General features: G+C 47.4%; 1 protein-coding gene across 4 annotated transcripts in view; it reads left to right on the forward strand.

Annotated features, from left to right (window-relative positions):
• Positions 1-12,531, forward strand: part of ARHGEF6 (Rac/Cdc42 guanine nucleotide exchange factor 6) — a 45,740-nt gene that overhangs the window by 8,110 nt on the left and 25,099 nt on the right. For 2 of the 4 annotated variants that reach the window (XM_070951924.1, XM_070951923.1), the window contains 4 exons: positions 5,901-5,985; positions 10,075-10,202; positions 11,366-11,567; positions 12,153-12,223. In XM_070951924.1, coding sequence (XP_070808025.1) covers positions 5,901-5,985; positions 10,075-10,202; positions 11,366-11,567; positions 12,153-12,223 — 486 coding nt within the window. Of the gene's footprint in view, positions 1-382; positions 455-5,900; positions 5,986-10,074; positions 10,203-11,365; positions 11,568-12,152; positions 12,224-12,531 lie in introns of those variants that run through there. The other 2 variants (XM_070951922.1, XR_011600870.1) reach the window with 2 other exon arrangements.

Consider the following 12,531-nt stretch of genomic DNA (forward strand, 5'->3'; position numbering starts at 1 on the left):
TGGCTGGCTGGCTGGCTGGCTGCCTCCCGCTCCCGCCGCCTGTCACTTCCCCTGCTTTGCGCCGCCCGCCTGCGATCCAGCTCCGGGTCAGGCCGTCCCTGCCCAACGGGGCTCCGCGATCGCAGCCAGCCAGGCAGGCAGACGGAGCGCAGCGCAGCGCAGCTCTTGAGCCACCGGACGGACGAGTCTTTCTCTTCTTCTTCTTCCTCTTCTTCCTCCTCCTCTTCTTCTTCTTTCCCCTCCTCCTCCTCTTCCTCCTCTTCCTCCACCACCACCTCCTCCTCTTCTTTCCCTTCCTCCTCCTCTTCCTCCTTCCCGTCTTCTTCCTCCTCCTCCTCCTCCAGCTGCGCATCCCCTCCGCGCCTCTCTCGACCCGCGCAGGGGCTCCCCGGTGCGCCCCTGGCCCTGCTCCGTTCCTTCCCGGGGCCTGCAGCTTTTGCTTTCCCCAGCGCAGGTAAGACGCTCCCTCCTTCCTTACCAAGTTTTCCTTTCCTTTGGCCCTCCGTTGGGCCGGTTTTCGGGGGGCGACCCCCTCCCCCGAGGGTCCCAAGGGAGAAGAAGTCGGCTGCGGCGGAGCTCTTGTCCCTTGTCTTCCCCAACGAAGGGTCCCCTGGGTCTTCTTGCGATGCCCTCCAGATGTTGCAAGGCGAGCCCCAGCAGCCCGAGGAGGGCAGCCGCGGGGACTCCTCCCCCCCCCTCTTCCACATCTGGAGGGCGTCCTCTTGCCGGATGCAGCTGTGCCATAGTCCTGGGGTGCCTCCCGATCCAATTTGCCGGGTGGTTGGACCTCCAGGCCCATCCTCCTCCGCTTTGCTCTCCATCCATGGGGGGGTTGGGGGTTGGAGGGGGGCTTCCAGCTGGAAGGGCTCCTTGGTCCTTGCTTAATGACCTGCCATCCATCCGGTCAGTCTGACTCGGCACGTCTTAGAGGTCAAGTTGGGAATTCTGCTGTCGGGGTCCAGAAACAGCTTAATGATTTCTCTGCCTTAACCCGAAATTGCATTTTTGGGAGCCAAGAGGCAGAAGAAACAAGGGGGAGAACAGAGGGAAGAGGCTGCGGGGAGGGGGGAGGGCTAGATCTCGCTGTAAGAGCAGGCAAGGTGATTGGCAATCAAAAGTCCGGAAGGGGCATTTGGGACCCTTGAAGGGTGAAAAAGCTGGAACAGTTGCACAAAAGAGCCTTGGTGGCGCAGCAGACTAAAGTGCTGTTAACTAACACCAGCTGCCTGCAATTACTGCGAGTTCAAATCTCACCAGGCTCAAGGTTGACTCAGCCTTCCATCCTTTCGAGGTAGGTAAAATGAGGACCCGGTTTGTGGGGGCAATAAGCTGACTTTGTATTAAAAAAAGAACACCGCTTAGGGGCGGCCGAAAGCCCTACTAAGCAGGTATATACAAAAGTATGAAGGCTATTGCTTAACACATTGTAAGCCGCCCTGAGTCTCCGGAGAAGGGCAGCATATAAATCGAACCAATAAATAAACAATAAATAAATAATGTCTTTTCTTGGGAGGGGGGAAGGAGTTGCACAAAGAGGAACTATCCAAAGCCCAAACATGGGAACTTTTAAGACTTGTGGACTTCAACTCCCGCAATCCCCCAGCCAGCTAAGTCTTAAAATTGCCAAGTTTGGAGCCCCCCCTGCTCTAGACTCTTAAACCAGGAAGAACTTGCTTCTTTAAGAGGGGGAGGGGGCAGGCCCACACATTCAAGTGGGGAAGATCCACCATGGTTTCAGTTCTGCCTACATGCTCTTCGATTGACTTGTAAGTTCTGGAGGACATCAGAAGATCTTCCAGGTGGGCCTGGGTGAGGCCTAGCAGCTCCTTCCACGAGGTTCTTCCTTCTGTGGCTCTCCAGGTCTCAATCTGCCACTCTCCCCTCCCTCCCTCCCCACGAGATCTCTTTTCTAGAGGCGGAGCTCTTGCCTCACGATCAGGAGGTTGTGAGTTCAATCCTAGGTAGAGGCAGATGTAGGGTCTCTCCTGCTTGGGCAGGGGGTTGGACTAGATGACCTACAAGGTCCCTTCCAACTCTCTGTTACCCACGTTGCTTTCCTTCCAAGAAGGCATGGCCATTTTTGTCTCCCCCCCCCCCCCCGACTGCCTAATCTTTCTTTTTCACTTCTGGAAACCCCGAATGCAAAGTGTAGGATTAAAACAGTCAGTTGCTGCTTCTCTTTTCGCTTGGTTTTGAAAGTGTTCCGTCAAACGGAGAAATTGGTTGGTTTTAAGGGAATTTGGCTGCTTACGCAGACAGGTAAATCAGCACAATGTCTTTAGATCCATCGCGAGGACCTTTCTGACTATAAATGAAGATAAATTCTTTTTTTTTTTTTTTAATTTGATGTATATGCCGCCCCTTTCCGGAGACTCAGGGCGGCTTACAATGCGTTAAGCAATAGCCTTCATCCTTTTGTATATTTATACAAAGTCAGCTTATTGCCCCCACAAACTGGGTCCTCAATTTACCTACCTTAGAAAGGATGGAAGGATGAGTCAACCTTGAGCCTGGCGAGATTCGATCTTACTTTACTTGCAGACAGCTGGTGTTAAATTACAGTGCTCTGTCTGTTGAGCTATCCAGGCGTTCTGGATTGGGTTGGGTTGGGTGGGATGGGATCTGTGTTGGATGGTGGACGTGATGCCATTTATAACCTGAGCATGATTAATCTCCTGTAGGGGCGGTGATTCTTCCATAAATATAGGCTACCAATAATATGTTTTGGGGGAAGAAAAAGGGAATTTTTCCAATTGTGCACACGGTGGAATGCCTCTTATGAAATGGATGCATGCCATGCTGGCGGCCACAGATGGTGTCCCTTTCTCTCCCCCCTTGTTTTAAAAGGGCTCAAGGTTCCCCTCCCCCCAAAAGGCCTTTCCTTAGTCATTTCCACTGCTGTTGCACATTCTATCCCTGGTCCATCTTAACAGGAGAAATCGTAGAATAGAATAGAGCTGGAAGGGATCTTGGAGGTCTACTAGTCCAGCTCTCTGCTCAAACAAGAGATCCTATATCCGTGATGGCGAACCTATGGCACGCGTGCCACAGGTGGCACGCATAGCCATATCAGTGGGCACGCCAGCTCAGCTCTGGCGCGCATGTGCGTGCCGGCCACCTGATTTTCAGGCCTTTTGGGACCACCAGAAGTAGGGAAACATGCTGTCTTCTGCCTCCGGAGGGCCTGGGGATAGGTGGGGAAGGCTATTTTCGCCCTCCCCAGATGCATAGAGAGGATCATGGAGCCAGGTGACAAAGAAAAACGGGCCAGGATCAAGGGGGGAGGGGAGGTTGGGCGTGCATGCACAGGGCGGGGTGCATAAAATTATGGGTGTGAGCACGTGCGTGCGCGAACCTCCCCCACCCCCCCCCCTTCCTGGCACGCGATGGCAAAAAGGTTAGCCATCACTCTCCTATACTATTCTGGACAAATGACTCTCCAGTCTCTTTTTTAAAAAACCTCCAGTGTTGGAGCATCCACAACTTCTAGTGGCAAGCTGTTCCACCGGTTAATTGTTCTCACTGTCAGGAAATTTCTCCTTAATTCCAGGTTTGCTTTTCTCCTTTGATTCATTCCCATCCGTTGCTTCTTCTCATGTCTTCTGGCGCTTTGGAGGATAAGCTGACCCCCTCTTCTTTGTGGCAGCCCCTCAAATACTATGCATGTGATTATTTCAAACCCTGGAATACTGCTCTGTGATTTTGTTTCTGATTGCATCGGTATCTGAGCGCGTATTTAATGGTGTGCTGTCTTGGGTAGATAATAATCTTGGGAAAAACGGACTATACTTGTTTGCAAGAACAAAATGGATCCCTCCCAGACCATGTGCTGATCCTGCCATAAATCGGCCATAAATGCTGCCTCTGATAATAAAGTCCCAGATACCTCCGGTACTCAAACTTCCAGAGAAGATATATGGACCACAATCCAGAATCAAGGCAGTGGCACAGATTATAGTTTGGCCTTTGCAAACCGTTGTTCGAATAAACAAACTCCTATTCCCTTCTTTAGAACTCTAAATTATAGTCTTCAGGCCACAGAATAGCTCTGGGTTGGCCGGGTAAGTAAAGAAAACCACAGAAGCATAGCGTTTTTTGGGCGGGGAGGGGGGGGTCAGCTGCAAAACAGCTGACGTAAAGGGAAAAAAAAGTTACTTTTAAAATTTAACTCGCTTTAGTAAAACAGTCTTTCTGGAAGATGGTGGAGAAGCCGTTTGCTTGAATGAACTCTGCATACCTCTATTTTAAGGAGCAAAAATGCACCAAAGGCAACCGGTTGCTACCAGACAGAGGGGGAAAAAAATGCGGAAAATTCAAACAAATCTATACCCGCCCACCCCAAAATGAAAGCCAGAATGGTGCCGTGTTAAAAGCATTGGGATTGGCTGATTGACGTGGCTGTTCAGTTGTTTTTTTTAGAAAATCCCAGCATTCTCCACTCCTGTAGTCAAGGGTTTTGGGAATCGAAATTTGCACATCTGGAGGGTTGGGAAAGCTGGGTTGATAATTAGAAAGTGAAGGTTTGGGGTGGCCCAGTAGCCCCTGTTGCTAGCCAGTATCTCTAGGAAGCTCTGTTCTGACCTAGGCTTCCCCAAATCACAAAGCAGACTCCTTGTTCCGACAAAAAACCCTTTTTATTAAGTTACTGTGAATTTCTCTCATTCCCATCCAGCAAAGTTTTTCAAGGGAGAATTTACAGTCACAGACCTTATCTGGCTTGGAGAGCTGCCAGGCCGATATCTTCAAAACTTGGCAAAGAGTCTCGGAGAGTCACGAACCAATTAAGCGAACTAATTGTCTCCTGCAAACTCCACTCCCCCGTCACTCCTCTTTTATTCCCTCTGGGAGGGGTCATTCATCATCCACCTGTGGCTTTACTCCTGAGTCGACCCTTGTTCTTTAGCTGTCCCCTTTGTCTGGCAATTCTGCGCATGCACACACTGGGAATAGGCTCCAGCTATTCGTCTGCCTCACTGATGTCTGACTCCGAAGGCAGCTGATAACTGGCATCTGGCCCTGGCCCACTCTCTGCCTCCGACGCAGAGCCCTCATCAGAGCCTTCCCCAGACTCCAGGACTGGCCCACGTTCCTCCCCAACCTCCTCACTGTCCGAATCTGCTGCCAGCTCTGCTGGCTGCTGACAGGCCACAACAAGCTCACCAAGAGGGCTCTTTCTGTAGCCTCCAGCCTTAGCAACAGGAATTGCGAACTAGACTGCCCCTAAACATGGAGCTTTGCATACTCACAGCAACTGAAACAACTCTAAATGTTTGGATTGCATTTCCTAAATTACATTCGTAAATTCTATTTACTAAGACTGTGTTACTATCATTCTTCTCATCCTTCCTATTACCTATCTCCTTCTACTTATGACTATAACCTTGCTGCTTGTATCTTTACGATTTATGTTGTTTTATTTAGTTTCCTAGGATGATTTTGATTGCTTATTTAGTATGCTATGACTATCCCTAAGTGTTGTATCTTATGATTCTTGATGAATGTATTCTTTATATACACTGAGAGCTTATGCACCAAAGACAAATTCTCTGTGTGTCCAATCACACTTGGCCAATAAAGAATTATATTCTATTCTACCGTGTTTCCCTGAAAATAAGAGCCAACCAGAAAATAAGCCCTAGCATGATTTTTCAGGATGCTCGTAATATAAGCCCTACCCCCAAAATAAGCCCCAGTTAAGATCATCAATGGACGGAGGCGTTTAGTACTGTATTTCCCCCAAAATAAGACTTAACGAGAAAATAAGCCACAATGCGTCTTTTGGAGCAAAAATTAATATAAGACCTGGCCTTATTTTTTGGGGGGGGGAAACACGGTATTCTTAAACTGCAAAGGTTGCCATGATGTTTCTTCTTCTTCTTCTTTTGTCGTCTTTCTCTCAGCTGTTTGATGCCCACGATCTCTACTCCGGAGAAAACTTCACCAAGGTATTGACTGCCCTTTCGTCTCTCAACAAAGCCACGGAAGGTAAGGCAGAAAAAAAGGGGAATGTCACAATATTTTCCTGCAAGCGTCTCTTGCCTTTCGTTTCCCAGCTTTGCTCTGAGCTCCAGAGATTTTTTTTCTCCAGGTGGGGCAGCTCACTGAAGCTAACCGTGGCTAGTTTCAAAAAGCTAAGCCGGGTTTGCATGCGGCCGCAATATCTCGGGGCTGTGGGCCAGCTCTGGGAGGCGGGGAAAACATTGAGAGAAGACAGAGGCAAACTTTCCATGTTGTTGCTAAATAAAAGCCAAGGACGTGTCCACAGAGGACTCACGAGACAAGCTAGGCTTGAAAGAGACTTTATCTTGACAATGTGGGACATCTACACATACCACCCCCCCTCCCAGCCCCATCTATTTGCAGAAGAACAATAGAAGAAAAATGCGGCTGTTCCTATAGAAACTGCTGCTCATTCCTTTTCAAAGATGAAAGTGTGTTCCAGTTTTGTTCTTTTCTCGTATCCTAGTCATTCTTTTCTTTTCTTTCTCCTTCTTTCCTTCCTCAAAATTAATATTTCTTTTTTCTTTCCCTTCCTTCCTTCCTTCTTTTGTCAAAATAAATCTTTTCTTTTTTTCTTCCTTCCTTCCTTTCTTTCTTCGTTCCTCAAAATGAATCTTCCTTCTTTCCCTTCCTTCCTTCCTTTCTTTCTTCGCCAAAATGAATCTTTTCTTTCTTTCTTTCTTCCTTCCTTCCTCAAAATGAATCTTCCTTCCTTCCTTCCTTCCTCAAAATGAATCTTTTCTTCCTTCCTTCCTTCCTTCCTTCCTTCCTTCCTTCCTTCCTTCCTCAAAATGAATCTCATTCCTTCCTTCCTTCCTTCCTTCCTTCCTTCCTTCCTTCCTTCCTTCCTTCCTTCCTTCCTTCCTCAAAATAAATCTTTCTTTCTTTCTTTCTTTCTTTCTTTCTTTCTTTCTTTCTTTCTTTCTTTCTCTTCCTTCCTTCCTTTCTTTCTCAGCATTGGACTGCTAATAGAGTAAAATGCACGTGTCAGTATTTTCTCTACTGTTTCTCTACTGTTTAGATCATTCTTGGAGGATTTGGCAAGAATCCGCTTAACATGATATGGTCGGGCTGGTAATGCACAATGAAATCTTTATTTAAAGCTAAAAGCGTTAGGAGATGCAAACAGTGGAATCCTACTGAACAGATGCTAGATTTTAACAAGATTCAGAGCGAGTTGAAGAATATAGGAAAGGATTGAGGCTTCCTAAGCGTATCTGAATAGATTTTATGTTGTCCTGCTTGGTGTGCAACAGATGGCAGACCTTCCAGAGGGCCCCATCCTGTCCCACCAGTGGAGGCTTATATATTGATACCTCTGGGGGTGGCAAGAACACCTGTGACACTGAATGAAAAATGTTGAAGGTTATAATTTGATACCTGAAAACAGAAACAGATAAAGCTGAATGGGCCTCTTTCTCAAGTGCTGATTTATTTCTTGGCCAATGTGTTCTGATGTCCATTTCTTGGATGGATGGACGGACGGACAGATAGATAACATGGATGGATGAATTGATGGATGGGTGATAGATGGATAGATGGATGGACAGACATATAACATGGATGGGGGAAGGGAGGGAGACAAACAGATAGCATGGATGGATGGATAGATGGATGGATGGATGGATGGACAGATGGATGGACAGACAGAGAGATAACATGGATGGATGAATTAATGATGGATGGATGATAGATGGATAGATAGACATATAACATGGATGGATGGATGAATTGATGGATGGATGATAGATGGATAGATGGATGGACCGACATATAACATGGATGGGGGAAGGGAGGGAGACAAACAGATAGCATGGATGGATGGATGGATGGATGGATGGATGGATGGATGGATGGCAGGCAGGCAGGCAGGCAGATAGATAACATGAATTGATGAATTGATGGATGGATGATAGATGGATAGATAGACATATAACATGGATGGGGGAAGGGAGGGAGACAAACAGATAGCATGGATGGATGGATGGATGGATGGATGGCAGGCAGGCAGGCAGACAGATAGATAACATGAATTGATGAATTGATGGATGGATGATAGATGGATAGATAGACATATAACATGGATGGGGGGAGGGAGGCACAGATACCATAGATGGATGGATGGATGGATGGATGATCGGTCCACCTATCTTAAAATGGTTAAAATTGAGAAATGCTGCTTTACTGAATTCCTGCCCGGAACAGGGCTGGACTAGATACCTCTCCAACTCACGCAATCTGTGAGACCATCTGGTTGACGGAGAGGACGACACGTGGACGCCACACTTATAAACCACCCACACTTCCCTCCTTCCGAAATGGCTCACCATATGATGCTGAAAGCTGTTCTACTTAGCAACACACATTTTTTTCCCTTCCGAAGGCTGGGACAGGGAGAGGCTTTTTTTAAGCCCAGGTGTTGTGACCCTGGTCCAGAGGTGGTATTCAGCCGGTTCGTACCAGATTGTGTGAACCGGTAGCGGAGATTGCGGGTGGGCCTTCCCACCTGTCCAGGCTCTATGCCATCCTATTTAGGCATGTTTTCAAGGCCGGGTGCCTGCATGGAAGTGCGCATGCGCGCAGCGAACCGGTGGTAAGAATATTGGAAACCCACCGCTGCCCAGGTCATGTAGACGAAGATTCCACCCCACACTTTCCTGAAGACAACTGACCTCAATCCAGGGGTGAAATGCTCCCGGTTCAGACTGGATCGAGCGATGCGGTAGCGATCATGGCAGGTGGTTCGGCGATGAGGTAGCGATGGCGGAGCGAAGCTCTGCCCACCCGCCTGAGTGTCGTTCTTTACCTTCTGCACATGCGCAGAAGGTCTGTGCATGCATGTGACGAACCGGTAAGGAAGGTATATAGATTTCACCCCTGCCTCAATCCCACAAACAAAAACCAGGAAGCAACAAAACAAAAGCAGAGAGGAAGTCCAAAGAGAAGGTCCGAGCTTACGGGGCAAGGTGTAGAGTCAAGACAGAAACACAAACCGAGTTGTTCCAAAGCAAGCAATTATTCCCAACAAAGGCAAAATCCCCCAGCTTCTACTTAAGTCAACACACACCAGGTGTTCCTTGTGAGGAGAGGTGTGGCGACCTTCTCCCGAGCAACCTTGCAGACCTCCTTGCCTCCGCTCTACTCTCCGTGTCCTCAGATCAGTGGGGGAGGCAGCTGTTCCTTATCAGAGGGGATCTGCTGCCCTCTCGACACCCCTGTGTGTCTGCAGCCGATCCTCTCCCATGTCTGTGAGGGCAGGCAGCTCTCTATCCAGCTCACCACCTCCCCCAATGCTTGAGGGGCCTGGGGCAGCATCATCCTCAGCCCCTGGACTCTCCAAAATGCCAAGGGAGACGTGCCATCCCCGTCGGAGGGTCCTGATTCCAACTCCTCCTCCTCCGAACCAGGATCCGATAGGGCCATAATACCTGGTTCTGAATATTGTTCCCCCTTTAGGAAGACCCTAGTATGAGGTAGGTGGGACGTGGTGGCTGAGTGGCTAAAACACTGAACTTATCGATCGAAAGGTCGGCTGTTCGGCGGTTCGAATCCCTAGTGCCGCGGAATGGGGTGAGCTCCCGTGACTTGTCCCAGCTTCTGCCAACCTAGCAGTTCGAAAGCACGTAAAAAATGCAAGTAGAAAAATAGGGACCACCTTTGGTGGGAAGGTAACAGCGTTCCGTGCGCCTTTGGCATTTAGTCATGCCAGCTACATGACCATGGAGACGTCTTCGGACAGCGCTGGCTCTTCGGCTTTGAAAGCACTGCCCCCTAGAGTCGGGAACGACTAGCACATATGTGCAAGGGGAACCTTTACCTTTACCTTAGTGTGAGGTTGTGGCCCAGGAATCAAGCTCTGTTTAACAAGAAACTATGATCTACTGGCTGGGGAATCCTGGGAGTTAATGTCCACCCCTCTTAAAATGGTTAAAGTTGAGAAAAGCCCCTCAAGGAGTTTTCAGTTGGAGTTCAAAGGATGTGGGGCTTTCATTTGACCCATTATAGTTATTTTTCTAGCCTCAGCCCAGCAAGGGTTATTTCCTTCCGTTTTTGACCTCTTCTCCTTTTTAACAGATCCAGGAAGTTCTACCAGGAAGCCATGTTCTCAGCTGCCTTCTCCGGCCCCCGGTGACTGCCAGCCCCTGACCCAAGCGGCCTCCGCTCGACCATCCAGAGTGTTGCAGAGACAGTCAAGAGTTGGGGTATGTTTTCAACGCGATCTCACCCAAAGCAGGAAAGCCCAATTTGTACCTAGCACCTTTGGGTGTGTTGCCTTCTCAGGTCCATTTTTCTGCCATCTCAGAAGGTGGGGGACATACGAAAAAACGGTTTAGGGATTGGATTTAATTAACGCAATGTTGTTTTAATTGACATTCATGATAGTTTAGATTTTGAGCTGGCTTTCTCTGTCCTCTAGTTGTTTATTTATCCCTCTTCTCCTGGCCTATTCCTTCTTCGAGGCTGGCCCTGCCATGGCAGGCCAAGTCAAGAATAATACGCCATCCTAAAAATACGTTGGATTGGCACAGGAAATAGCAGGCAGAGGTCCAAGGCCTGGTGTTAACCTGGTGTAGAAGAATAGTTGTACAGCTGAATGGTGAAGCAGGAATTTCCTCGTTCAAACCCAACGTTTTCGGAGAAGCTGTCAGCTTCATAGTTTCATCCCTTCCTGACATCAGTTGAGCAATGAAGCATCTCTCTTTCGTTTCTTCCTAACAAAGCTTTCGTATTTGCTATTCAGACATTACAATAACAGAGTCGGAAGGGACCTTGGAGGTCTTCTAGTCCAACCCCCTGCTTAGGCAGGAAAACCTACACCATTTCAGATGAATGGTGATCCAACCTCTTCTTAAAAACTTCCAGTGTTGGATCACTCGCAACTTCTGGAGGCAAGTTCTTCCACTGGTTAATTGTCCTCACTGTCAGGAAATTTCTCCTTAGTTCTAAGTTGCTTCTCTCCTTCATTAGTTTCCACCCGTTGCTTCTTGTCCTGCCCTCAGGTGCTTTGGAGAATAGCTTGACTCCCTCTTCTTTGTGGCAGCCCATTTATTTATTTATTTATTTATTTATTTATTTATTTATTTATTTATTTATTTATTTAATCTAAACTAATTTTTATACCACCCTTCTCCCAAAGGACTCAGGGCGGTCTACAGCCAAAGATAAAACCAACGCATATATAAGAGATATATGTGCATGAGATATTGGAACACTGCTATCATGTCACCCCTAGTCCTTTTTTAAAAAATAATTAAACATTAAACATTCATTGAGTTGTCTGGAATGGATGATTCCCTTTCTCGCTTCTTCTTTCGTCTTTCTCTTCCGGAACCAACCGTCCTCCTGATCTTGCTTTTGCGTTTAGGAGATGACGGAAAATGGCAGTCATCAACTGGTGGTCAAGGCCCGTTTCCAGTTTAAGCAGACGAACGAAGATGAGCTGACCATCAACAAGGGGGACATCATTTACGTCACCCGCACTGAGGAAGGGGGCTGGTGGGAAGGGACCCTGAACGGAAAGACGGGCTGGTTCCCCAGCAACTACGTCAGAGAAATTAAATCCACCGGTAAGAGAGATCTGCTGTCATCCTTCCTATCATTGTTGAGGTTGACATTCAGGTGTCTTTGTTGGCATCTGGCATCTGCTTGGATGTGTTTGATTTGCATGCCCAGATAGATTGGTGAGGTCTATTAAAATACAGAGCAGCCTATATGGGGTTGCTTATACTTTAACATAGTATGGTTTCCATAGGTAGTTTTATGCGTTCTAGATTCTTTCTGCATTTGTGAAAAAAACCTTTTCCTCCACCTCCACTTCAGCCTCCTCCCCTTACTCCTTCTCCTTTTGTTTCTCCTCTTCCTCCTCCTCCTCTTCTTTCTCCTTTTCTTTCTATCTTCTCCTTTTCCACCTCCTCTGCCTCCTCCTTTTCTTTCTCCTTTTCTTTCTCTTTTTTCTTTCTTCTTCCTATCTTCTCATTTTCCTTCTCCTCCTTCTCCTCTTCTTTCTCCTTCTCCTTCTTTCCTTTCTTCTTTCCTTCCTAAGACCTGGTGCTTTTTTTGGTGACAAAAAATATATATAAGACAGGGTCTTATTTTCGGGGAAACACAGTAAGAGCACTTCTCTATAACCATTCCTACTGTTTCTCCTCCAGATAAACTGCTCTCTCCTAAGGCTTTGAAAGGAGCCGAAAGTCCTCAACTTACGAAGAATTACTATACTGTGGTAAGCCTGTGAAGTCTCTTATTATTCCTGAATTTTATTAACCGAAAGGATGCCTGTAAATCAGAGGTCCTCAAACTTGGCAATTTTAAGACTTGTGGACTTCAACTCCCAGAATTCTCCAGCCATCTGGCTGGAGAATTCTGGGAGTTGAAGTCCACAAGTCTTAAAGCTGCCAAGTTTGAAGACCTCTGCTGTAAATCTATTCTTGTGAACTATTAAAAAAAACCTGCAACATCACACAAAGTCACATAAAAATCAAGCCAAGATTAAGCAAAACCCATGTTGAGCAATGGGGCTACAAGATCTGG

The sequence above is a fragment of the Pituophis catenifer genome, unplaced genomic scaffold, assembly GCF_029215685.1.
Source record: "Pituophis catenifer annectens isolate HBS135680 unplaced genomic scaffold, rPitCat1.0.hap2 SCAF_11, whole genome shotgun sequence".
In the NCBI taxonomy this organism is placed as follows: Eukaryota; Metazoa; Chordata; class Lepidosauria; order Squamata; family Colubridae; genus Pituophis; species Pituophis catenifer.